Source organism: Lepisosteus platostomus, chromosome 8, assembly GCF_059453375.1.
Source record: "Lepisosteus platostomus isolate fLepPlt1 chromosome 8, fLepPlt1.hap1, whole genome shotgun sequence".
NCBI lineage: Eukaryota > Metazoa > Chordata > Actinopteri > Semionotiformes > Lepisosteidae > Lepisosteus > Lepisosteus platostomus.
The window spans coordinates 15,521,763-15,548,127 of record NC_142618.1 but is presented as its reverse complement, the minus strand read 5'-3'; the positions used below and the strand labels follow the sequence as shown (position 1 = coordinate 15,548,127).

Here is a 26,365-nt window from a genome sequence, read left to right as displayed (position 1 = left end):
GTGAGAGTTGTCTATTTGCGCATTTCTTGTGTGAGTCTGTAGTCAGTATGGCTGGAGCCTGGAGCCTGGAGCCTGAAGCCTCCCCTCTCTCCTCTCCCCTCTCACACAGACTGAAAGACCTACCTGCTCATGTACACCATCTCTCAAAGCCAGGGGACTGGCCAGACCCACCCAGCCAATCCAGTCTGCTCCTCTGCCTGTGGCATCTGTTTCAACATGGAGAAACTAGTCTCAAGGCACTGCAGGACAACTAAGTGCAAGATCAGATACACCCAGGGCCTCTTCTGGTCTTATAAATGCATAATGTTTCAAATACTGGGAGACAGAAGAAAGGTAAAATTCTCTTCACTCTGCCTATGTCCCATTCACCCCTGCATCAAAACAGAAAGCAAAAGCAGAGGAGAACTTTGACTCAAAACAAAACGTGACATCAGAAGGGGAACAGAGGTAGTTTCCAAAGACAAACTTCCGTGTTCAAATAATTGCCTGGGCTTCTCAGGCTATGGCAGAGAGTCACACTGTCAGGACACCCCGACACCGAGGGGAGAGATTCACTCCATAGGACACCCCCACACCGAGGGGAGAGTCACTCCGACACCCCCACACCGAGGGGAGAGAGTCACTCCGCAGGACACCCTGACACCCCCACACCGAGGGGAGAGAGTCACTCCGCAGGACACCCTGACACCCCCACACCGAGGGGAGAGAGTCACTCCGCAGGACACCCTGACACCCCCACACCAAGGGGAGAGAGTCACTCTGATGGGTCACCCCGACACCAAGGGGACAGAATCACTTCCATTCTCACTTCTTTAGTGTAGAACCCTGTTTCAAATGAGGGGCGTCGGAATTTCTCTGTACTGTACCCCTCTTCTACACGCACAAAACAGACGTCCATTCACGGGACACAGACACTTAACAGTCTTTCTGTTTTCATTCTCTCAACCAGGGAAAAACCAGCTCCTTCATCGCAAGGCTTCCCAGCAAGAACCTCTCCAGCTGGGTAACCTGGGGACTTTGACACCATTGTTGTCTGTGAAAGCGTGGCGCTGGCAGGCATGTCTTGTTGGCACGTGGACAAGTAGCAGAGCACCGCCTGCTTACCGGAGGAGAAAGAATTCCTCTGTGCTGGAGGCAGCAGGGAGCACACAGGGAGAGAGAGAGAGAGCAGGCTAGCTGTAAAGCCATGATACAAGACTTGACTGCTACTTTACTTCTAGGTGAACAGATTTGTTACTTACTCACACCAAAATGCAATTACACAGACTACAGAGCGGAACAGTGGTCAGGGTGAAGGAAGGGCCCCGGGTTCAAATCCCACAGCTATGGCACCTGTGAGCAAGGCGCTGCGGTCAAAGTGCTCAGTTGAACACCCTGCTGTCTGAACGGGGCTCCGACTCATCACTGAGTGTGAGAATCCTGGAAAGTTAAAAGGATAATGAAAAAACACTCAAGAATGAACAAAGTCTTTGATTATTTAATGTCAAATAGAAAAGTTTCACCAGCACAGGTCCATGATTTTCTCGGCGTCCCCTGTGAGATGTTCAGAAGTCCAGATCCAAACAGAGGGATTAGGGACAATAGATGGGAAGTCATGCCACTTCCTCTTGCGCGCAGTGTGCACGCGCCCTCCTCAGAGGTCCCCCTTGGCTACAGGACCAGAGCTCTTGGGTTCCGCCCTCTTCTGAGTCTTCTGGAGGAGCTTCAGAGTGTCTCTCTTCTCTATTCTTCTGAGCTGCTTCTTCTTCATCCTCTTCATCTTGGCGGGGTTACGGATCTGCAAGGGAGAGACGGGGACAGGGAGAGAGTCAATATAGCTCAAGACATGGAGAAGGCAAAGTTAGGCGCGTTTCTTCACAATAACAAGCAAGATTTACTGGTCACCTCTTACATCAAGACATGTTATGTAAAAAAATGTGTTCTCTGAAGGGAGTGTCCCACACTGACAGGCCGAAGGAACTGAGTCTCTTTAGTCTGAAGGGAGTGTCCCACACTGACAGGCAGAAGGAACTGAGTCTCTTTAGTCTGAAGGGAGTGTCCCACACTGACAGGCCGAAGGAACTGAGTCTCTTTAGTCTGAAGGGAGTGTCCCACACTGACAGGCAGAAGGAACTGAGTCTCTTTAGTCTGAAGGGAGTGTCCCACACTGACAGGCCAAAGGAACTGAGTCTCTTTAGTCTGAAGGGAGTGTCCCACACTGACAGGCTGAAGGAACTGAGTCTCTTTAATCTCGAACAGAGAAGACTAAGAGGGGACCTGATACAAGTATTCAAAATCCTCAAAGATACTGACAGACTGAACCCAGGCAACCAGAACCAGAGAAGACAAATGAAAACTTTGAAGAAGGACATTTAAAACCGAGAAAAGGAGGAACAAGCCTGTTCATGTGGTTAAAACTGATATCAATGGTTTCTTTAGAGAAACAACTGGATGTTTTCTACTAACTACCAGACGGGCTAGATGGGCCAAATGGCCTTTAATGACTTGTTGCTGTGCACCCCCTAGCTGGGCGAAGGGGTTATGACAGCCTCACACTCTGCAGTATCAGTCCCCAGGGTCCACTGGGGCTCTTCTTCATGTCACAGACACAGACAAGCACATGGCTGGGAGCTGGACAGAGATCGCAGAGGCGCTGTACAACTGGGCAGTCCCTTAGCAACAGGAGCGCTTGTTAGTAAGAGTACGCAGGGGACAAATTACAGGAAGCCATTTAGCTCACAGTGCTTGTTCTGTTGTCTACCAGCTAAGAGATCCTAACACTTCTTCAGCTTCTTTTCCAGAGTTCAGGTTTCCAGCTGGCTGTGACCTCTGTTCCAGACCCCCACAACTCTTTGTGAAAAGAACTATTTCCTCTTCTCCATTCTAAATAATTTCCCTTTCAGTGTCCAGTGGTGGCCCTGTGTCCATTTCTGTTCAGAGTGGGACAGTCTCCTGGGCTGAGCCTGTTCATATCCATTAGACTTTTATACACAGGGATCACATCTCTCTTCTAGACTGAAAGTCTGATTCCTCAGGGCCAAATTACTCGTTTTGCTCCTGTCTGAGTTCTTAAGTATCTTATCGAAGTAACATCTCAATCTCACGTTTCTCACAATCATCCCTCTGCATATTTTTCATACAGATGAATTCTTTTCAATTTCACTTTGTATCAAGACTTCCTTTCCGTAGTGCTCTGTAAATCCATCATAGACCTGAATCTCCACATTCCCAGCAACAGCACCTGCAGCAACGAGGAAGGAACTCTGTGCTGTGTTATTTTCCAAGAAAATTGAACTAGGTCCAAATTAGCCACAATGCAGCAAATAATTACACAGAAGGAACTACATTTCCTGAAATTCCAGGTAGCAGAAGTATTGGGTGACCCTGCACGTAACATGCAAGCCTTGATTCACAAAGCACGTTTGAGTCCGACACAAGACACTAGTGCAGCAGTGTGGCACAGCAGTCGGGGCTCTGGACTTGGAACTGGGCGGTTGTGGGTTCGAATCCAGGTGAGATCCACCCAGTGTAAACGTACAATGTATTTATCCAAAGCAACATAACAACCAAGAAAAGTGGTAATAATGAATTAAAGATTTTAAACAATAATAAACAATCAAAAAAAACAATAAAGAATTAATAATTAAAGATATAAATGCTGAACAAAGTCAATGCTGGCTGAAAAGAGATTTGACTTTGTTTCAGTACATGAGCAATGACACTCCCTTAACACACAGTCACCCCCTCTAGCTCTACACAGAGACACCCCCTCTGGGCGCACAGACACCCCTCTCAGAGACGGAGAAGAGTTGTGTGGCTGAGGGACAGACAAGCTCCTCTCACCACTTGAACAATCTCGGCCTTCCTCTCGTTCTCCAAGCGCCTCTTCTGGTTCTCCTCCTGACGTTTCCTCCTCTCCTGCAGGGAAACATGGGAAAACAGGGAATAAGATACAGTTTGTACTCAGGTTAATGTGTTAGTGTCCAGTCAGTGTGTCTGTGCTGTATTAACCCCTCTCTCTCAGTGCAGTGTTAATGTACTGGAGTGTCCAGTCAGTGTGTCTGTACTGTATGAACCCCTCTCTCTCAGTGCAGTGTTAATGTACTGGAGTGTCCAGTCAGTGTGTCTGTACTGTATGAACCCCTCTCTCTCAGTGCAGTGTTAATGTACTGGAGTGTCCAGTCAGTGTGTCTGTACTGTATTAACCCCTCTCTCTCAGTGCAGTGTTAATGTACTGGAGTGTCCAGTCAGTGTGTCTGGACTGTATTAACCCCTCTCTCTCAGTGCAGTGTTAATGTACTGGAGTGTCCAGTCAGTGTGTCTGGACTGTATTAACCCCTCTCTCTCAGTGCAGTGTTAATGTACTGGAGTGTCCAGTCAGTGTGTCTGTACTGTATTAACCCCTCTCTCTCAGTGCAGTGTTAATGTACTGGAGTGTCCAGTCAGTGTGTCTGTACTGTATTAACCCCTCTCTCTCAGTGCAGTGTTAATGTACTGGAGTGTCCAGTCAGTGTCTCTGGACTGTATTAACCCCTCTCTCTCAGTGCAGTGTTAATGTACTGGAGTGTCCAGTCAGTGTGTCTGGACTGTATTAACCCCTCTCTCTCTCAGTGCAGTGTTAATGTACTGGAGTGTCCAGTCAGTGTGTCTGGACTGTATTAACCCCTCTCTCTCAGTGCAGTGTTAATGTCCTGGAGTGTCCAGTCAGTGTGTCTGGACTGTATTGACCCCTCTCTCTCAGTGCAGTGTTAATGTCCTGGAGTGTCCAGTCAGTGTGTCTGGACTGTATTAACCCCTCTCTCTCAGTGCAGTGTTAATGTACTGTAGTGTCCAGTCAGTGTGTCTGGACTGTATTAACCCCTCTCTCTCAGTGCAGTGTTAATGTACTGGAGTGTCCAGTCAGTGTGTCTGGACTGTATTAACCCCTCTCTCTCAGTGCAGTGTTAATGTACTGTAGTGTCCAGTCAGTGTGTCTGGACTGTATTAACCCCTCTCTCTCAGTGCAGTGTTAATGTACTGGAGTGTCCAGTCAGTGTGTCTGGACTGTATTAACCCCTCTCTCTCAGTGCAGTGTTAATGTACTGGAGTGTCCAGTCAGTGTGTCTCTAGTCAGTAACACCAGTCTCTGCTCCTACCTCCTTCTCCCTGCCCTTCTCCTCCTGTAGCTGCCTGGCCAGCCCCTTCACTCTGTCCCTCTCTCTCCTCTCCTCCATCTTCTTTTCCCAGGACGAGCGCAGGGGCTTGTCTCTGAGCATCGCCGAGAACCTGAGAGAGACACACAGACGACACCTCATTGTTGTATTTTACTGATCATTAATGTATACTCTATATCCCACACACAGTTAACACACCTTCTTGGTCTTTAGAAATTGGCAGGATTACTTATTACGTGCTGACGTGTTTTCTCATCTCCTGCGTGTAAGTGTTTAACTGGGGCTCACGCTGTGTGGGATGGGTTGTGTACGGTGGCGTGTCTGTAATCGGCCTGCAGAGCCAGTTTCCCCCGGGCCAGCGAAGGACGGGGCTCTCGTGCGGCATGTGTGTGCCAGTGTGCCCCCCGCTGCTCCACCCCACCGGATCGTCCCGCAGCACCTGGGGGTGAACCCGGGTCTCCGGCGTAACGCAACAGGGAACCAGCCGAGTGAGCTAAAGGAGACCCCCCCCAGCCCAGGCGGCTGAGGTCCCTGCGACGCGCAGGGAGTGCGATGACGTCACCGGGTCCGAACTAGCTCAGCGACACCAGCAACCAGCAGCGAGAAACACGACAACCACCACAGCGACAAGGAGCAGTGACAGCAAGGGACAGAGGGAAATTGTACTGGATGCTCTACTCGAACCCCTGTCCGCCTTGTGCTTCCTCAGGCCTCAGCCCCTGGGGCTCAGACTAGGGTTACAATCTCTGAGAGCCAGGAGTGGCGGGGGGGGGGGGGTTGGGTCCTGCGCTCAGCTCTGGCCTGGTGGTGCCTTCTGTGTGGAGTCTGCATGTTGCCCCCCATGGTCTCCAGGAGCTGTTCCTGAAGACAAGCTGGCTGGAATCACAGATGTCTCTAAGCTTTGTGTGTGTGTTGAACCCACAACTGGCCCTTATCACTCCAGACCCCTGACCAGGACTCAGACAAGGAACTATAATATAAACCACGAGGGGACCCGGATTACCTCTGTTTGTTCCGATCCTTCCACACCCGTCCGGATTTGGGCTTGCCGAGCGGCACCGCCACCTGGTCCGCTCCATTTCCTCGGCTGGGCTTCAGCTTCGAGCCAGCCGTCTCCTTTGCTGCGTCCGCTGCCGGAGTCCTCTCCAGCCCGTTGGGCTCGACCCGTTTCTCCGAGCCGCCTGCCCGGTTCTCCTTCTCGCTGGTGCCGTCGGGACGCGAGCGGCAGTCGGCTGTCTCTGTCTGCGCGCCGGTGGGAAGGCACTTACTACCGGCGTCTCCGCCGTCCGCTGCTCCTGGCGAGCTCGGCTCTTGCTCTCTCCGTCCAGTCGGTCCAGAGCTCGGCTCGCCCTTTCGCCTCTTCGCTCCGGGTCCGGAATCCCCGGTTCGGGCACTGTCCGCTCCCCGCACGTTACACTCCCCTGCTGAGACGGGGGCCCGTGAACCAGTACACGATTCCGCCTCCTCCCCTGACGGTTCCGAACCCGGATCTGCCGCTTCATCAGACTCCGAGTTCCGAACCGCCCTCAGGTGCCGAGTACTGCCGGTTCTGCCCGTCAGGGCTGCAGGGGTCTGAGAAGCGGCGGTGCTTTGCGCTCCAGTCCGGCGGCCGCTACGAGTCCTGACCCCGACTCCTTCCTCCAGCTCGGATCCGGAGTCTCTCGTCTCTGACGGATCCGAACCCTGGTCCATCAGGACCGGGTCGGGTCTGCTTCTTTGCCGGCGCCGAGACATCCCGAAGAGAGAAACTGCAGCCCAGACACAAACTCACACACGTGTGAGTTAGGTCTCGCACTTCCTGCGGGGGAGACCAGCCGGGCCTGGCTCTGGCGCCCCCTTGTGCCTGGAGGACCTGTAAGCACCTCTCTCGGGTGTACTGTCTATCGTATTCCTTACTGGCTGGTGGAAGGGGTGGAAGGGGTAATCTAAAATATTGCTGCTCAGCTTCTCCTGACTCTCCAGCAACAGGCCACAGTTTCTGCAGGCGAGCATGTACGTCTAACCTTCAATTTTTGCCCTACTTTGCTCAAGTAGTTGTAGGAGTGTGGAACAAGCTGTCCAGACATGTTGAAACCGATACACAGTGGCTTTTTTCAAGGAACGGCTGGATGATATCCTCGGATTCCACAATCCTCTGAGTAAAGAAGTGTCCCCAGTTCTCAGATTTAAATGTCTTTCTGTGGTTCGTGTTTCACTGTTCATCCTGATGAAATCCGTTGGAATGACTTTGTCGCCTCGGAGGACTATGAACGATTTGCCTAAAAAGGTCCCTCGTGGTCAGGTGAAACTTACAGGGTCATAAAGACTAAAGAAAAGTAAAAACAAAAATCTTACGTTGGTTATTTCTGAGATGCTTGCAATATTGGCTCGTGTGCGTTACGTTTGCCACAGCCGGAGAACGACATCTCCCAGAGTTCCCCACAAGAGCCCCCGTCCCTCTCGAATGACGTCAGAACCAGCCCTGCGCACTGCCGGGAACGGGAGGCGCCCGAGGATTTAAACCCACTCAGCAGCCGAGGGAGAGGGTCAGGTAAGGGTGTGAAAGCAGTTTTTTTTTGTAATTGTTGGAGTATTGTTAATTAATAAAGGAGTTAATGGGAGCGGTCCGATGGAGGGTCCGGCCGGGAGGGGGCAGGGGGAGCCGGCGATCGCTCGATTAGCGCTGCCGGCGTCAGGTCCGGGTGAGACAGGACAGCTGGCGGCCTCCGAGCGCAGCAGCCGTTTTCATCCCGTCGCCCCGTCTGGCCGAGTCAGCGCTGCCTGAGCACCGGGGCATCTCCGAGACTCTGCCGGGGGTATACTCGGAGGGGCCGCGCTGCCCTGGTGCGGAGCCCGGGGTTGTGTTAGTCATGATTGATCAGTTAGTGTTGCTAACGCTGATGAAGTTAAAACAGCACTTACAGACATTTACAGTACAGACCATCATAGGACACATAGATACTGTAGATCGCTGTCTGTTCCCCACGACATTACACGCTGTAGTATGAATTATTTTTTTATTATTATTGTTATTATTATTCATAACACTGTATGACTCACGACACTGTGCTCTGTAAGAAAGGCCGGTATTTGCCTATCCACAGTACTAGAGAATACCTTCCTCAGGTTACTGTTCACACAGTTACCGCCGTAGTTATTTCTCTCTCTAAGAGGAGGCTAGGCTTAGGATGTGTGTTAGTCTCTCTCTGTCTGTGTACAACCAAGAACAGGAGGCATGTCTGTACACAAAGGGTGGTGGGAGTGTGGAACAAGCTCTCCTACCATGTTGTTGAATCTGATACCCTGGTTTCTCTCAAGAAACGGCTGGATGAGACCTGTTTGCTGATTGGTTAAAGAGAGTGAGTGCAGCTAACCATCGGGCATTCTGTGACATTGATAATCCCCAACAGTCTGAGCTCCAGACTCTCACAGACGCACTGACAGCTGGCCATCACAGGGGTTACCATTATGGAGTGTGTCTCAGAGCAGTGTAAAGCCTGGAGCGGATCAGACCGCTGTGCAGTGGGAGTGTGTCTGAGAGCAGTGTAAATCCTGGAGCGGATCAGACCGCTGTGCAGTGGGAGTGTGTCTGAGAGCAGTGTAAATCCTGGAGTGGATCAGACCGCTGTGCAGTGGGAGTGTGTCTGAGAGCAGTGTAAATCCTGGAGTGGATCAGACTGCTGTGCAGTGGGAGTGTGTCTGAGAGCAGTGTAAATCCTGGAGTGGATCAGACCGCTGTGCAGTGGGAGTGTGTCTGAGAGCAGTGTAAATCCTGGAGTGGATCAGACCGCTGTGCAGTGGGAGTGTGTCTGAGAGCAGTGTAAATCCTGGAGTGGATCAGACCGCTGTGCAGTGGGAGTGTGTCTGAGAGCAGTGTAAATCCTGGAGCGGATCAGACCGCTGTGCAGTGGGAGTGTGTCTGAGAGCAGTGTAAATCCTGGAGTGGATCAGACCGCTGTGCAGTGGGAGTGTGTCTGAGAGCAGTGTAAATCCTGGAATGGATCAGACTGCTAGGAAGCCAATTTCCCGTCTTCCTTCCAGTGCTGGATTAATCCTGGAATGAATAAGGCACTAACTACTAAATGACCTCTTTTGATTTGTGACCTGCCTTACATCTTTATTGAACCCATTTATTGGCTCTGAAACCCAAGGAATCCTCCTCCCAGGAACTCCCCTCTGCCCATCCCCCACTGTTGCACACGTCACAAGGTCTTCCTCCTACAATCCTACAACCCCACAGTCCCTCTGCCCTGGAGGACTGGGGGAATGTGGTACCCCCACAAGAGACGGGGTGTTGCAGTTGAGCTCCGTGACGGCAGGGGACACCCGCGCTCGCTGTGTGAGCAGGAAAGCTCTGTCAGCCCTCCAGAGACAGCGGTGAGAGCCTCACTGATTGCTCACCCTGCTCTGCGTGTGTGGAATTTGCCTAGACAAATGCCTGGGCTGGAGATTCGGAAGTCAACCTGAATCAGGTTCAAGAAGAGAGCGGCATCGCTGCACGAGCTGGAGAGGGGCAGGTCGCAGTTAGTTTATTTGCTGAAAGCTTCTCAGCCCAAACGGTGGGGTTTTTCTCCTGTCTTTTTACTGCGCAGTGTGAGATTAACCTCTGCTTGTTCCTCAGCTCGAGATCAGTTCTGTTTCCTTGGCTAGTGCCTCCTGCTCCCTATTCCCAGTCCAGTCCAGTCAGAGAGTGGTCCTGGGCTGGCCTTCTGATCTCTCCCCAGCAGGTGCCCAGAGCACCCCGCCTTGCTGCCCTGTACCCCTGGATGTCAGAGCTCCTCACCCTGCAATCCTGCAAAGAAACCTCATTTCTGTCACTTGTACCTCTGCTTGTAGAAAGCTCTGTGGTTTAGGGGGACAGTCTGTGGCTCTGTCCTGGGGGGTACAGGGGTGTGTTCCTATGGCTCTGTCCTGTGGGGTACAGGGGTGTGTTCTGTCCTGTGGGGTACAGGGATGTGTTCTGTCCTGTGGGGTACAGGGGTGTGTTCTGTCCTGTGGGGTACAGGGGTGTGTTCCTGTGGCTCTGTCCTGTGGGGTACAGGGGTGTGTTCTGTCCTGTGGGGTACAGGGGTGTGTTCCTGTGGCTCTGTCCTGTGGGGTACAGGAGTGTATTCTGTCCTGTGGGGTACAGGGGTGTGTTCCTGTGGCTCTGTCCTGTGGGGTACAGGGGTGTGTTCTGTCCTGTGGGGTACAGGGGTGTGTTCCTGTGGCTCTGTCCTGTGGGGTACAGGGGTGTGTTCTGTCCTGTGGGGTACAGGGATGTGTTCCTGTGGCTCTGTCCTGTGGGGTACAGGGGTGTGTTCCTGTGGCTCTGTCCTGGGGGGTACGGGGGTGTGTTCCTGTGGCTCTGTCCTGTGGGGTACAGGGGTGTATTCTGTCCTGTGGGGTACAGGGGTGTGTTCCTGTGGCTCTGTCCTGTGGGGTACAGGGGTGTGTTCTGTCCTGTGGGGTACAGGGGTGTGTTCCTGTGGCTCTGTCCTGTGGGGTACAGGGGTGTGTTCTGTCCTGTGGGGTACAGGGGTGTGTTCCTGTGGCTCTGTCCTGTGGGGTACAGGGGTGTGTTCTGTCCTGTGGGGTACAGGGGTGTGTTCCTGTGGCTCTGTCCTGTGGGGTACAGGGGTGTGTTCTGTCCTGTGGGGTACAGGGGTGTGTTCCTGTGGCTCTGTCCTGTGGGGTACAGGGGTGTGTTCTGTCCTGTGGGGTACAGGGATGTGTTCCTGTGGCTCTGTCCTGTGGGGTACAGGGGTGTGTTCCTGTGGCTCTGTCCTGGGGGGTACGGGGGTGTGTTTCTGTGACTCTGTCGGGGGAGCGTTCTTGTGGCGTATGGGAGAACATTTTTTGGTGGGGGATTTATTTTCATTCTTTCAATCTTCTCTTTTTCTTTCAGGCTCGGAAGCTGAACAGCATGGGAAGAGCCAGCAGATTCCCATCCGGCTCGTGAAGGAAGTGCAGACGGGGGTTTGATCCGGGAAGCCCGGGAAAACGTCCTGCTCAGAGATCCAGACCCAAGCCTCACCAGTCTGCTGCTTCTCCCTCCCTCCTCTTAGCTCTGAAACAGCGTCGCCTGCGTTTCAGATCGGCGTCCGGCTTTCCTCGGGGCTGTTTCGGCTCTGACTCGAGGATCGAACCCCTTGAGAAGCCCAGCTCGGCTTCCTGGTCGGAGGCTGGAGAGAACCACAGGTCCTGAACTGCCCGGAAGTAAGATCCGTCTGCACCGAGGAAGCCGTTGGAAGTTTCATCCCCACAGGAGGCTGCAAGGGAGAGTGTTGGTATATGAGTGAAATCTGAAATAAGGACGATTTCCCTCACGGGTCCGCTGGTGTAGTGCAGGCACAGGGCAGCAGCAGGAAGAGCTCGACGCTGCAGGACTCTCCTGTCCGCAGCCCAGGATGGTGGACAACCGCTTCGCCACGGCGCTGGTGATCGGCAGCCTGCTCAGCCTGCTGTCGGCCGTCTACCTGTGCGTGGCGCTGGGCACAGACAACTGGTACGAGTACCGCAGCCCGCCAGCAGAGGGCAACGCCTCGGAGCTGCACGAGGAGTTCGTGTCGGACGACGCCGACGAGAAGGCCTACAGCGACACGCTCTTCCGGCTGAACGGCACCCTGGGACTGTGGAGGAGGTGCATCGTGGTGCACGGCGAGGCGCACTGGTACAAGGCACCAGGTGTGTGGGCGGCGGGGTGGGTGCGATAGAGCTCGACATGGCGGCACAAGACGGGTCACGAAGGAGAGGAGGCCATTCCGCCCGTCTGGCCTGTTGGGCCCTTAGCAGTCAGTCGATCTACGGTCTCGTCTGGCTGTTTTCATGAGGGAAGCCAGGGTATCGGCTCCAACAGCGTGGCCGGGCAGCTTGCGAAGTGCACAAGCGCGACCAACGTGAAAACAGCTACAACCGAGAACAGGAGGCACTTTTTTTACACAAAGGGTGGTGGGAGAGTGGAACAAGCTGCCCAGGCATTTTGTCCGAGACGATATCCTGATATCGTTCAAGAAAGAGCTGGGGGAGGGCTGAATGAACGACTTACTACTCCAGGGGCCAAATGGGCTGCATGGCCTCTCGTTTGTGACCTGTCTTGTGTAGACTGATGCCAGCAGTATCAGGGATACAGTGCCAGGGAGGGGTGGTACACTGGGGCTGCGTTGGGCTGGTCTGGGTTACTGATGCCAAGCAGCTGGGGTTGGGTTAGGGACAGCAAGCCCAGCACAGGTTGCTGCACATCGTGGAGCTGGTGTCCCACTTGTTGTGGGGCAGCACTGAAGGAGCGATGGCAGTCTGGTTTCTGATCCTCCCTCCCCCTCTGTCTCCTCCTGTCCAGACCCGAAGATGGTGACTAAATGTGTCAGCTTCTCTCTGGTCAACCTCTTCACTCCAAAATACAGTGAGCCGGGCAATCACAACAGCGGAGAGGACCTGCTGCGCACCTGTGAGTGACTGTGTGTCTGCGCGCCTGCCTGTGTCGGTCTGGATGATCAATTAATGGACACAGAGTCTGTGTCAGACTGATTGATTAATTAATGGACACAGAGTCTGTGTCAGACTGATTGATTAATGGACACAGAGTCTGTGTCAGACTGATTGATTAATTAATGGACACAGAGTCCATGTCAGACTGATTGATTAATTAATGGACACAGAGTCTGTGTCAGTTGGATGGTAATGTGGACAGTAGTATCTGTATCTGTCTTTTTTTATATTTGATGGGGACAGTCTGGACTCTCTCAATCTGTGTGTGTGCTGTCAACGGACAACAGTATCAGGACTCTCGATCTGTGTGTGTGCTGTTGATTTACAGCAGTCAGGACTTGATCTGTGTGCGTGCGCTGTCGATTGACAGCAGTCAGGACTCTCGATCTGTGTGTGTGTGCTGTCAACGGACAGCAGTATCAGGACTCTCAATCTGTGTGTGTGTACTGTCAACAGACAGCAGTATCAGGACTCTCAATCTGTGTGTGTGTGCTGTCAACGGACAGCAGTATCAGGACTCTCGATCTGTGTGTGTGTGTGCTGTCAACGGACAGCAGTATCAGGACTCTCGATCTGTGTGTATGTGTGCTGTCAACAGACAGCAGTATCGGGACTCTGGATCAGTGTGTGTGTGCTGTCAACGGACAGCAGTATCGGGACTCTGGATCAGTGTGTGTGTGTGCTGTCAATGGACATCAGTCAGGACTCTCGATCTGTGTGTGTGCTGTCAATGGACATCAGTCAGGACTCTCGATCTGTGTGTGTGCTGTCAATGGACATCAGTCAGGACTCTCGATCTGTGTGTGTGTGCTGTCAATGGACATCAGTCAGGACTCTCGATCTGTGTGTGTGTGCTGTCAATGGACATCAGTCAGGACTCTCGATCTGCGTGTGTGCTGTCAATGGACATCAGTCAGGACTCTCGATCTGTGTGTGTGCTGTCGATGGACATCAGTCAGGACTCTCGATCTGCGTGTGTGTGCTGTCGATGGACATCAGTCAGGACTCTCGATCTGCGTGTGTGTGCTGTCAATGGACATCAGTCAGGACTCTCGATCTGTGTGTGTGTGCTGTCGATGGACATCAGTCAGGACTCTCGATCTGCGTGTGTGTGCTGTCGATGGACATCAGTCAGGACTCTCGATCTGCGTGTGTGTGCTGTCAATGGACATCAGTCAGGACTCTCGATCTGTGTGTGTGTGCTGTCGATGGACATCAGTCAGGACTCTCGATCTGCGTGTGTGTGCTGTCGATGGACATCAGTCAGGACTCTCGATCTGTGTGTGCTGTCGATGGACATCAGTCAGGACTCTCGATCTGTGTGTGTGTGCTGTCGATGGACATCAGTCAGGACTCTCGATCTGAGTGTGCTTTCGATGGACAGCAGTGTCTGGATTAACTCTGCTCTGTCTCTGTGTGGCAGATCTGTGGCGCTGTCAGTTCCTGCTCCCCCTGGTCAGTCTGGGGCTGGTGCTGTTTGGGGGGCTGATCGGGGTGTGTGCCTGTGCCTGTCACAGCCTCTACCCCACTCTGGGCACTGGGGTCCTGCACCTGCTGGCTGGTAAGGCTGTCTCTCTGTTTCTTGCTCGTACTCTCTTCCCCCATCGTCAACACCAAGATAGCGCTCCCCACTCCCCACTGCACAGCGGTCTGATCCATTCCTTCAAACACTCCCACTTCACCGCACTCTGATCCGCTCCAGCTTTTACATTGAGCTCAAACACACTCCCACTGCACAGCAGTCTGATCCACACCAGGCTTGACAGTGGTCTCAATCAAACTTCCACTGCACAGCACTATGGTCCACTCCACCCTGTACCAGCTGTAGGGTCGTTTAGGTATTGGAATCTTTAAACTCATTTCTTATCTTGGAAAAAATGTGCACTGTCCAGTCAGTGTGTCTGTACTGTATGAACCCCTCTCTCTCAGTGCAGTGTTAATGTCCTGTAGTGTCCAGTCAGTGTGTCTGGACTGTATTAACCCCTCTCTCTCAGTGCAGTGTTAATGTCCTGTAGTGTCCAGTCAGTGTGTCTGGACTGTATTAACCCCTCTCTCTCAGTGCAGTGTTAATGTACTGGAGTGTCCAGTCAGTGTGTCTGGACTGTATTAACCCCTCTCTCTCAGTGCAGTGTTAATGTACTGGAGTGTCCAGTCAGTGTGTCTGTACTGTATTAACCCCTCTCTCTCAGTGCAGTGTTCATGTACTGGAGTGTCCAGTCATGCAGTGTGCTCTATTCTCTCTCTGACCCCTAGGTGTCTGTACCCTGGGCAGTGTGTGCTGCTATGTGGTGGGTGTCCAGCTGCTCCACAGGTCTCTGTCGGGGCTGCCGGACGGGGTGGAGGGCTCTGTGGGCTGGTCTCTGTGTCTGGCCGCAGTGGCGGCTCCTCTCCAGATGATGGCAGCAGCGCTCCTGATCTGGGCGGCCCGCACGAACCGGCTGGAGTACTCCCGCATGAGGGCCTACAGGGTGGCCTGAGAGAGGCCCACGGCGTCCGCTCTGTCCTCGGGGTGAACGTTCGAGCCCCTCTGGAAGTTATCTCACTAATCTCACTCCCCTGTGTTTCAAACCTGTGTGCATTGTGCTTCTTCAGGCTTTTATTTATTGTTTTGTTGGGGGTGTTTTGCTTTAGACTGTCCACATTTTATATGAAGGTTTTTTTTAAAGATTTTTTGCCACTAAATACTAAATATTTTATCTTTTTATTGTCATCGTTGATAATATTTGCTTCCCAGTGCTGTGTTTTTTTTTTTTAGATTTTAGATTTTGTTTGATCTGCATCTCATTGCTCTGTGGACCCCCTGACTTCTTTCCATAGTGGTGTGTTAGACACTCCTGTAATGACCCTGGGAATCTCCTGAACACTGAGAAAGTGCCCGTCTGTGTGTGTCTGTGCTTGTCTCTGCCCTGCCTCCCTTGTGGGAGGCCTGTCTCCGTCTCTGCCCCACCCCTCTTGGGGATGACAAGTCTCTGCGTCTCTGTCCTGCCCCTCTCTGAGGCAGCGAGTCTGTGTCTCTAACCTGCCCCTCTCGGAGGTGGCGAGTCTGTGTCTCTGCCCTGCCCCTCTCTGGGGCGGCGAGTCTCTCTGTCTCTGCCCTGCCCCTCTCTGGGGCGGCAAGTCTCTCTGTCTCTGCCCTGCCCCTCTCTGGGGCGGCGAGTCTCTCTGTCTCTGCCCTGCCCCTCTCTGGGGCGGCGAGTCTCTCTGTCTCTGCCCTGCCCCTCTCTGGGGCGGCGAGTCTCTCTGTCTCTGCCCTGCCCTTCCTAGGGTGTTGTGAGTTGTTTGATTAGTGTGCAGTGATCTCCCTGTGTCTCAGTGTTTCAGCAGTATTCCAGGGCGTCAGTCCAGGTTAAGTAGCTGAGTGAGAGTGCTTTAATATGTGGCTGTGCAGCTGGAATTCCTGCCTGAACTCATGATTCGTCCTACTGGATTGATTGAGTGTGTGATACAATAATTCATTTCCATGAGCCTCTAGAATCCAGGGCAGCAAAGAATTTTCATTTAACAACTGTACAGTTAGTACAGTTTCGGTCAAACATTTGCTAACTCCTAGAAGACTCTTGTGGGATTCAGGTAGGATGAGTCCTTGTTATCTATTGCTTCACCACCATTTCACTGAGCTAGTACTAATGTGGGATGTCTCCCATTGTTTTCAAACTTCTGTAAAGGTGACCTGCTCTCTGTTCAGGGAATAAGTACTTCCAGGTTCATTCTCAAGGCTGATGCCATTTTGTTCAATCATGTCCATCTTTACATCCCATAAGGTGCCACACAAGCCAAAGTCATTTTGGAGTTCTGTCCTGACTCCTGTTGGCACATAGTTATGATGACAATCAGTGTACAGCTCAACAAGACCTCCAGCTTTGTTGTGCCTAAACTCCACTCCGGGCTTGAATAATCCGACCTCCTTGAAGATCATGCTTCATTCACCTGGGGCATCAGTTTCTCTCCCTGATCTGTGTGCACTGGGACTTCATTTCATGTACAGTATGTATTTAGGATGTAACCTGCTTTATAAATGCAAGTAATTATAATTATTAGGAGCCCTGGGCAGCCTTATACTCGAGACATTAGACCACAAGCCAGGGTATCAGCTTCAACAGCAACAGGATGGGCAGCTTGTTCCACGCTCCCACCACCCTTTGTGTAAAGAGGAGCCTGGTCCTGTCCTCCGTTTTAAATGCACTTCTCCATAGTTTTCACTTGCGTCCTCGGCTTCGGGAGCAATGGCCTACCTCACACAGCCATTCGCCCTTATTCCAAGTGGAGAAATGGATGTGGGACAGCAGTGGAGGAGGGGTCATACCTACACAAGCAGTGCAGAGAGCCTGTTTGGGCATTAATGACTCCCCAATGGGCATTATTCGGGAAGGGCTGCTTCAGGACTGCAAGTCTTTCTGTCAATTGCAAAAACAGTGTAACCCCCTCTATCACTATAGCGTGAATCATGGACAATTTTAAACGTCTGTCTTCTTATAAACCACTGAATATATTGTAATGTATCAGCTGCTTTGCTCTTTAGTTTCTGTCTGTGTATCTCCAAGAAGGAAGTAGGTGCAACAACCTGTGTTGATTATTAAAGATGCTCACTACAAACGTGTTCAAAGTCTTTGGGATTATGATGGTGAGAATATTGGTTTATAGATGATTGTCAAGATAATGGAAAGCCACTTTTATCCTTTTATCCTGTGGGTGCATACAACTGTTTTTCTAACACATGGTTGTCACTGTGAAAACTGAAGTCTGTAAAAAAACATGATTATGTTTCATCAAAAATGAATGTGTTTGGTACTGCAACTCAATAAAAACACAAATTCAAAAACCTGTTTCACTTGTTTGATTGAATCATGTTTAAACTAGTCTAGAATTGCAAACTCATTTTAAGCTTGGAAATGGGCTGGGAGTCAACCCTCGAATAACCAGTGTGTAGCATCACAGTACTAGATCTGTACTAAGACTGATATTTTTCTTAATGACATCACTGATTTAAATCTGTGGGGTACTATAGGGATCAGTTCCAGGACCACAGTTCTTCTTAATTATATCAATGATGTAATTAGTGGAGTACCACAGGGGTCTGTACCAGGACTTCTAGTATAATTCTCTGAGTGATGCCATTAGTAGAGTATTGCAGCATTCTGTACTGGCACTACTGCTCATCTTAATTAAATATATGATGTAATTAGTGGAGTACCACAGGGGTCTGTACTAGGACTGCTTATATTATTAATTAAATGAATGATCTAGCTCTAAGTGACATCAAATAGTGACTGTGCTGAAGAACTCAGTTGTTGGTGGCTGCTGTTATATGTGATGAGGACTTTGACTCCACAGTACTGTGAGACAGCATCGCACGGTATTCTAAGAGCAGTATGAGAGCAAAGACCTGCATGACCACACAGAAAGCACACACCTGACACCAGGTTTGTGGTGGAGTGCTTTATTGCAGCTATAGGTGGCTTCTTATCCCTCGCTCTGAGCCATGATGGAAGGCACCTGCACAGTGTACCTCTCCGCCAGGGACAGGGCGATGCCCTTCTCGTAGTACGCCCCCTCGTTGATGAAGTAGGGGTACAGGGCTCTCTCCCCAGTATACGGCAGAGTCTCACCACTGAAGGACAGGAACAGGGCATCCCCCGGGCTCAGCAGGGAAAAGTCACGGTCCTGAGGGGGCAGAAGGGTCAAAGATCAGAGGACAAGGTCAGGCTTCTTTGGACACCTCGAGGAAACTGGTGTCCTCTCTCATGGGAGCCAGAAGCAGCAGAATGCGATTCTGTCAAATTTCAGAAGCATTTGCTCGACTTGTTCCAAACAAGGAACTGAGTGAAACAGGAGCCTGTCAGTGCGAAAGAGTGAGCTCTGAGAAAATAATAACCTGAACACCTGTCACTGTGGAGTCGGCTCTGTTATAGTGAACCTGACACCTGTCAGTGCAGGAACGAGCTCCTTTACGATAGTGCCCCCGACTGACCAGTCACAGAGCGGGGCCGAGCTCCGTCACAATAGTGCCCCCAACTGACCAGTCACAGAGCGAGGGCGAGCTCCGTCACAATAGTGCCCCCGACTGACCAGTCACAGTGCGGGAGTGAGCTCTGTTACAACAGTGCCCCTGACTGACCAGTCACAGAGCGGGAGTGAGCTCTGTCACAACAGTGCCCCTGACTGACCAGTCACAGAGCGGGAGTGAGCTCTGTCACAACAGTGCCCCTGACTGACCAGTCACAGTGCGGGAGTGAGCTCTGTCACAACAGTGCCCCCGACTGACCAGTCACAGTGCGGGGGCGAGCTCCGTCACAATAGTGCCCCTGACTGACCAGTCACAGTGCGGGAGTGAGCTCCGTCACAATAGTGCCCCCGACTGACCAGTCACAGAGCGAGGGCGAGCTCCGTCACAACAGTGCCCCTGACTGACCCGTCTCTGTGCAGAAATGAGGCTCACCTGTCTGTCGGGGTGCACGGCCGCAGCTATGTGCTGGGTCCTGGGATCTCGGGGATAATCGATGTTGCCCACACTCCTGTACATGTCCACCTCACAGCTGGGGAACACTGTGCCTGGGAGAGCAGGGGGGCTGCGTTAGGGCCCAGCAGGATGTACTTTCTTCTGTTTTAGTGTTTGAATGACTGAAGGAGAAAGAAGCATCTTCCCCAACACAAATGAATTTCAGATCAATTTTGCAATACACAAGGTCTCAAACTTGAATACAGTAGTGTGCTTGATTGGCATGTGTACTCAATTCCGAAACAGCTGTAATGTATGTAACTAACATACATTAATCTCTCCATCTGTGTTCTCAAAGATGGTTTTCCTAACTCCCACATCGGAAACACTACAGAGACTAATATTATCCTGCAGCTAGGATCACACCTTTCCCCTTCTCTCAATGAAGGACTCCTTTTCTTCTAAATTCTCTCTATTCATTGATGGTTTCATTTCACACCTCTCTACACCTCTCCTGACTTCACACCTCCTGATTGTCCACTCTGTCTGTTCCCTGCTCCTGCCCCTCTCTCCTCCTCTCTCCCAGCTTTTCTTCTCCCGCTACACTGCCCTGCTTCACTCCATATTCCCCGATTTAATTTTTCCCAGTTTCCAATTCTGACAGTATGTGTGCACAGTCTCTGATTATCTCGACCGGTTTACAAAAGAGTCCCTCATACCTGTAGGAATCATATTGATTTTTGTCTTGAAATCCACATCAGGGGCTGAAAATGTTTCTGGTTGATGATCGGGTGGAGTCCCAATGTGGGGTGTAGAGTACAGGAAGCCGACTCCCACCCTCAGACCAGAGTGTGCCTGGACACGGTGCTGGACCGAGGTGAGACCCAGGCACCAGCCACGCTGTCTGCTCACACAGTTTGACCTGGTCAGTAACTCTCTGGTCAGTTGTCTAAGCCCCCGGTGACCTGGTCAGTGGCTCTCTGGTCAGTTCTCGAAGCCCCCGGTGACCTGGTCAGTGGCTCTCTGGTCAGTTCTCTAAGCCCCCGGTGACCAGGTCAGTGACTCTCTGGTCAGTTGTCTAAGCCCCTGGTGACCTGGTCAGTGGCTCTCTGGCCAGGTCATTGGACCAGATCATTGGAGAGTTAGTGAACTGGCCAGGGGCTCAGTGGTTAGTGAATAGGTGCACAGGGGCCAGTGACGTGACCCCGAGTGCCACTCTCAGAGTGGTTAGTCAATGTCCTGATCCGGTCACTAAGAGCAAGGGGCCAGACCTCTCTCCCTGAGCTGTGGGCACATGTGGACGTTTCTCCTGATCCCGTCACTAACAAGGCGCAGGGCAGCCTGCCTCAGGTGTGTACTGCACACCCCAAAAGTGGTAGATCTGTGTGGAGCTCCACAAGGCATCCCCATGAAAACTCAAGGAGACCAACTGGAGACACAGCAGGAAGACACAATTCCTGCCACTGCTAGACACTATACTGGCCAGCAGAGTATTTTCTGTACAGTAAAGGATCCCTGGTTGTCAAGGGGACATTACAGTCAGTGAGCACGTTTGCTTGGCACCTGAACAGTGTCACCTCCTCTCTCTCTCACCTGTGTTGAAGAGTTCAATGAAGTCTAGCAGGTGAGTGATCCCCTCTTTCATCTGAATGAAGATGTCAGCCCTGAGCACTCCTTGGGGTTGGGGCCCTACTTCTATCGCTGAAAGAAGGGAAGAAAGAGAGGTTAATACAGTACAGACACACTGACTGGACACTCCAGTACATTAACACTGCACTGAGAGAGAGGGGTTTATACAGTACAGACACACTGACTGGACACTCCAGTACATTAACACTGCACTGAGAGAGAAGGGTTAATACAGTACAGACACACTGACTGGACACTCCAGTACATTAACACTGCACTGAGAGAGAGGGGTTAATACAGTCCAGACACACTGACTGGACACTACAGGACATTAACACTGCACTGAGAGAGAGGGGTTAATACAGACACACTGACTGGACACTCCAGTACATTAACACTGCACTGAGAGAGAGGGGTCAATACAGACACCCTGACTGGACACTCCAGTACATTAACACTGCACTGAATAAATAGAAAGAAATGAATGCATTGAGAGGGAGACGTGGAAGAAAGAGATTGTAAGTCTGAGGTCCTCAGATTGTACCAAAGCCATGCTTCCCCACAGACTCCAGGGAGTAGGATTCAGAGGGAGGGAGGTTGAAGATTAGAAATCGGACTGGGACATGTGACATCTTCATCTGTGTGAGACAGAGAGAGAAAAGAGTGAAAATCTTGGATGTATGGTCTTACATTTTAGTATATCTGTACATTCCTATCTGGGATAGTGGGTGGGACACCCTGAAGACACACTGACCCTGCAGGACCAGGACCGGACACCCTGCGGACACACCGACCCTGCAGGACCAGGGCTGGACACCCTGCGGACACACTGACCCTGCAGGACCAGGGCTGGACACCCTGCGGACACACCAGCCTTAGGTCACATGTGTATTAACTGTCATGTTTTTTAACTTTAATCCCTGGGTTGCACAAGAGCAATGGAGGACCAGTGCACAGTTCTGTTGGGCTGGAGCAGCAGGGAGACTCGACAGTCTTCCCTGTCCACCCTGTCACTCATCAACAAGATCTGCAAACATCCTGTGTGAAATACCAAAGACCGTAGAAAACAATATAAATAAAAACAGAGGACTTCATGCAATCATGATTTCACATCACAAAAAATATTATTAAGGCAATTAAAACAAATTCAGATGAGTAATTTCAACTGGAAAGGAGAAAAGGACCAGGGCTGCCAAGCCTATAGGCGATCTACTGCTCTTGCCTCCAGGTACTTGTAGAACTGCAGGGAGAGCCAGTCGCTGTCAGAGTAACCGATCAGGCAGACACCCATGTTGGCTGTGGTGTTGTGGAGATCACAAAGCAGATCCGCCGCCTGGGCGGTACCCTTAGGCCCCAGGTTCGAATTGAGCTCCTGGGCTCTCTTCACCTCATATGGGCTGTCCTCTGTCAGTGGGGCACTGCGGAGAGACAGAGAGGAGAGAACACTGTGTTGACACTGACCGATTCGCTGCAGAATATTAACTCAAAGGCTTTCAGATTTAGTAGCACTTTAACAGGCAGCTGCCTGGCCAGTGTTGATCCAGTGACACAGAACCAGAAATGCACTTTGCTCAAACACCGTCTCACTTCCCCCGCCAGAACAGGGAGGCCCGACCCAGAGCAGTGCTGGACAAATCAGAACCACAAGAGAGAGCTGCCTGCTAGATATTCATGATCCCAGCCAGACAGAGCCAGGCCTGTCTACTTGTTACCAAGGAAGCTCTAGAAAGTCCTGTGCTCACTAGGATTGGCAAGTGCTATTGATGTGTTCTGATATTGATCACTGGATTTTTGTGTCCGGTCAATTTTGGCTGTGCAGACACTGGCAGACACTGGGAGAGGAGACACAGTGTGCTGTATGCGAGGGAGAGGAGACAGCAGCGCGAGTGCAGTAGCAGCTCTGACCTGAGGGTGGCGCTGGTGAAGCAGCGGTTGAGGTCTACGTCCACGTAGCGGGAACAGCGCTCCACAGCTCGGGGGTTCGCCAGGACAGTCCGGGCTGTGAAAGAGGGGCGCTGCAGGAGGGGGGCGCCATCCCGCACCAGATACACCCCACTAAGCTCGTTGCCGTGGGTACCCCCGGACACTACCACCGAGGAGAGCCGGGGAAGCTGGAGGGGGGGGGGGGAGTCAATTTCCATGGCAACAGGGGACTCTGGGAGATGCAGAGAAGTAGAGAGATGAAGAGCCAAGACCGGACACAAACAAGGCCTTCTGGGTGTGAGTAGCTAATTGATCCATTTCCCACAACCTGCAAATGAAATTCCAAAGGACGTACAGTACCACCCCCAAATAATCCAGCTGCCGCAGAAATTGGAACAAATATTGTGACTCTAGATAGATAGATACTTCGTTAATCCCATGAGAGAAATAGCAGTGCAACAGCAGCCTGAGACAGTCAACACAGCACAGTGTAACAAAATGATACAATAATACACAATACAATACAGTAAGTACAGTCAGTGAGAAGTGCAGTAAAAAGGAAAAAAAATGGAGTATACAGAATTGTTCACAGTACAGAAGATACAAAACGAACCAGAAAGTACAGTACACAAAAAGATGTATTGCACATTATCAATATATTGCACAAAAATCAGTTAGAAGTATTACTTCTAATAGTCTCATAGAGTAATCTTAATAACATTGCACAGAGCTACGTCATATTTGACATGAATGACTGAATTCCAAAAACACAAAATATTCAAGTCATGAACAAGAGGAGGGTATTCTGCTCATTTGATAGTTAAGAGTTAATCTGGGGATCTCATCCAGCTGTTTCTTGAAAGAAGCCAGGGTATCGGCATCAACAACATGGTGGGGCTGCTTGTTCCACACCCCCACCACCTGTTGTGTAAAGAAGTGCCTCCTACTATCAGGTAGTTTTTTTTTTAAGGTTTCTGAATCCTTTTATTAGATCTCCTCGTAGACCACTCTGTTCAAGACAAAAGAGATTCAGTTCTTCCAGCCTGTCAGTGCACACACAAAGCCAGAGTCTGTGCTTCAAAGTGTTCAGTACATGTAGAAAAGGGTGGTGATCTTAACACACACTTTAACCAAGACATACTGTACATCAGGAGACGGAGTCTGCAGACCCAGAGGAAGACTGGGGAGTTCAGAGTGGTTGCGTGTGAATTTAGCTAGAAGAGCTCGGCGATCCAGGAGGATCATGGACTCATGGGTACCCGTCAGCTGGCCTGGGGGAGTCTTGCTGGGGAAGGGGAAGTCTGGTCTACTCAGCAGTAGGCAGTTTGATACAGAAATTAGATGAGCTGCTGTCACACTGGCCTCTGGCACAGAACCGTACCAAAATCAAACTGAAAGGCAAAACAGTTCTAAACCCTGAACAAATGAATCTGGATCACATTCTTGTGCATGTTCTCTGTGCATGTTGCCCAAAGAGGAGAACAGAAGTCAAACACTAAATGAAGTGGAGTCTCTCTCTCTCTGCCGTGGGCGCTGAGAGTCTTACCTTTCGCACTGGCCGTGGGGAGATCTCTTCTCCCTCTGCTGCTCTCTCAGTCCTCCTGCACGTACCTGTGCACAGAGCAGACCGGGTTGTGCCAACAAGCATAACTCACTAATCCAGGAGCCCCAGTGCCAGAACGCCCAGTGGACTTTGGCCTTGACTGTCTGGGGGCAATAGGGCATCGTCTGTCACGCCTGCAGACGTGCTGAGCAGGACAGTGGCTGTTAAATTCGAACACCTCACACTCTATTAGAATTGGGACGCTATTTAGAAGGGCTTGTTTTGCAAAAGGTCAGCGAGCTGGGCAATAGTTCACCTGCAGCACACAGAACAGAAGGAGATGAGGAGAGGGAGAGAATGTGTGCAGCCCTGGCTCTGGCAGAGTGAGCTGGACTTGTGACTAGCCTCATTCGAGAAGCACAACACCCAAAAGACAAGTCTTGCATTTGAAACAAGCACCTGTTTCATTAGTGGCCATCAACGTCCGGCTCAGCAAAACCAGCTGAAAGGACGACAAAGCCACTCTAGCAACAGCAAGGGTCTGAAGTGAGAGACACCACACAAGGGAGAACAACACCACACACTCGATCTGTCTGCTCGGAGCTCTGCAGGAGAACTAATCAACTGGCCCTGGGGGGCGGAGCACAGGCCCCTCCCCTTTATTCCACCCACAGGCCTCTTAAAGGCACATCGCTCCTTTGTAGCTCAAAGCAGGCAGGTGGAGTGGGGTTGTGGCCTCAAGTGTAGATGGATATATTGTAGCTGTCTTAGAATACAGAAAACACAATCCTATTTTCACAGTACATTGGACAGAGCACCGACACAGCTCCGGGCACACTGTGGGGTACAGAGCACTGACACAGCTCTGATGACTGTGGAGCCCTGAACACCGACACAGCTCCAGGCACACTGTGGGGTACAAAGCACTGACACAGCTCTGATGACTGTGGAGCACAGGGCACTGACACAGCTCTGATGACTGTGGAGCACAGGGCACTGACAGCATTGGGCACACTGTGGAGCACAGAGCACTGACACAACTCTGGGCACACTGTGGAGCACAAGGCACTGACATAGCTCTGATGACTGTGGAGCACAAGGCACTGACACGGCTCTGGGCACACTGTGGGGCACAGAGCACTGACAGCTTTAGGCACACTGTGGAGCCCCGAACACCGACACAGCTCCGGGCACACTGTGGGGTACAAAGCACTGACACAGCTCTGATGACTGTGGAGCACAGGGCACTGACACAGCTCTGGGCACACTGTGGAGCACAGAGCACTGACACAGCTCTGATGACTGTGGAGCACAAGGCACTGACACGGCTCTGGGCACACTGTAGGGCACAGAGCACTGACACAGCTCTGATCACTGTGGAGCACAGGGCACTGACACGGCTCTGGGCACACTGTGGGGCACAGAGCACTGACAGCTTTGGGCACACTGTGGAGCACAGGGCCTAGAAAGTGTTTCATACGCCTCAGAGCTGAACAGAGCAATGAGGAGAGAGCAGACATCATCTCAGTGTTCAGTGCGGAGCAGGAGCAGAGGACAGAGATCGGGGCGGGGGGGTGGGGGCTGAGTTTGGAACTGATCTTACCTTCCTCCTTGGCTCACAGCAGCGATATCAGTCCCGCCCTGTCTTCTCCTCTCCTCCCTCTCAGCCTCTCTCCTCTGTCTCTGTGGTGCTGTGGTGTGCAAAGAGTTTGTGTGCCACTCCCTTCAGCTTGCAGGGGGGGAATCCTTCACTAGCAAGTCCTGAGTGCCACACCCTGTGTTACAAAACACCACAGTCACGAGGTCTCACTCACACACACCTGATCTCTCGCCAGCTGCGGGGGCAGCTGTATGTCAGGTCTCAGCACGCTGTCACTCTCCTCCTCAGGCAGAATGGCTGTGCGCATTGCTCTTTTACTCCTCCCCCTCCTTCCTCCTGCACTACTGTACTGCTCACTCAGCACTTCTCTCTACTGTCGGCTCTCTGTGTCTGGACTGTATTAACCTCTCTCTCTCTCTCTCTCAGCAGTGTTAATGTACTGGAGTGTCCAGTCAGTGTGTCTGGACTGTATTAACCCCTCTCTCCCAGTGCAGTGTTAATGTACTGGAGTGTCCAGTCAGTGTGTCTGGACTGTATTAACCCCTCTCTCCCAGTGCAGTGTTAATGTATTGGAGTGTCCAGTCAGTGTGTCTGTACTGTATTAACCCCTCTCTCCCAGTGCAGTGTTAATGTATTGGAGTGTCCAGTCAGTGTGT

The 26,365-nt window shown here is 51.5% G+C and overlaps 3 protein-coding genes across 3 annotated transcripts; 1 reads left to right on the top strand and 2 right to left on the bottom strand.

Annotated features, from left to right (window-relative positions):
• Nucleotides 1–1,457: 1,457 nt before the first annotated feature.
• ccdc86 (coiled-coil domain containing 86) lies at nt 1,458–6,956 on the bottom strand. Its single transcript, XM_088642565.1, has 4 exons — nt 6,136–6,956; nt 5,115–5,244; nt 3,823–3,897; nt 1,458–1,777 (listed from the first exon to the last, which is right to left on the bottom strand). Exons 1-4 carry the CDS (start codon nt 6,864–6,866, stop codon nt 1,634–1,636), a joined length of 1,080 nt encoding a protein of 359 aa, XP_088498691.1. The 5' UTR covers nt 6,867–6,956; the 3' UTR covers nt 1,458–1,633.
• Nucleotides 6,957–7,523: 567 nt separating this feature from the next.
• On the top strand, nt 7,524–17,397 carry LOC148656744 (claudin domain-containing protein 1-like). Its single transcript, XM_088642566.1, has 5 exons — nt 7,524–7,662; nt 10,999–11,777; nt 12,430–12,537; nt 14,002–14,139; nt 14,832–17,397. Exons 2-5 carry the CDS (start codon nt 11,501–11,503, stop codon nt 15,053–15,055), a joined length of 747 nt encoding a protein of 248 aa, XP_088498692.1. The 5' UTR covers nt 7,524–7,662; nt 10,999–11,500; the 3' UTR covers nt 15,056–17,397.
• Nucleotides 17,398–17,999: 602 nt separating this feature from the next.
• On the bottom strand, nt 18,000–26,025 carry LOC148656743 (N-acyl-aromatic-L-amino acid amidohydrolase (carboxylate-forming) A-like). The gene is made up of 8 exons (XM_088642589.1): nt 25,713–26,025; nt 24,113–24,177; nt 22,549–22,798; nt 21,866–22,061; nt 21,188–21,281; nt 20,608–20,715; nt 19,015–19,127; nt 18,000–18,239 (listed from the first exon to the last, which is right to left on the bottom strand). Exons 3-8 carry the CDS (start codon nt 22,782–22,784, stop codon nt 18,039–18,041), a joined length of 948 nt encoding a protein of 315 aa, XP_088498715.1. The 5' UTR covers nt 22,785–22,798; nt 24,113–24,177; nt 25,713–26,025; the 3' UTR covers nt 18,000–18,038.
• Nucleotides 26,026–26,365: the final 340 nt, after the last annotated feature.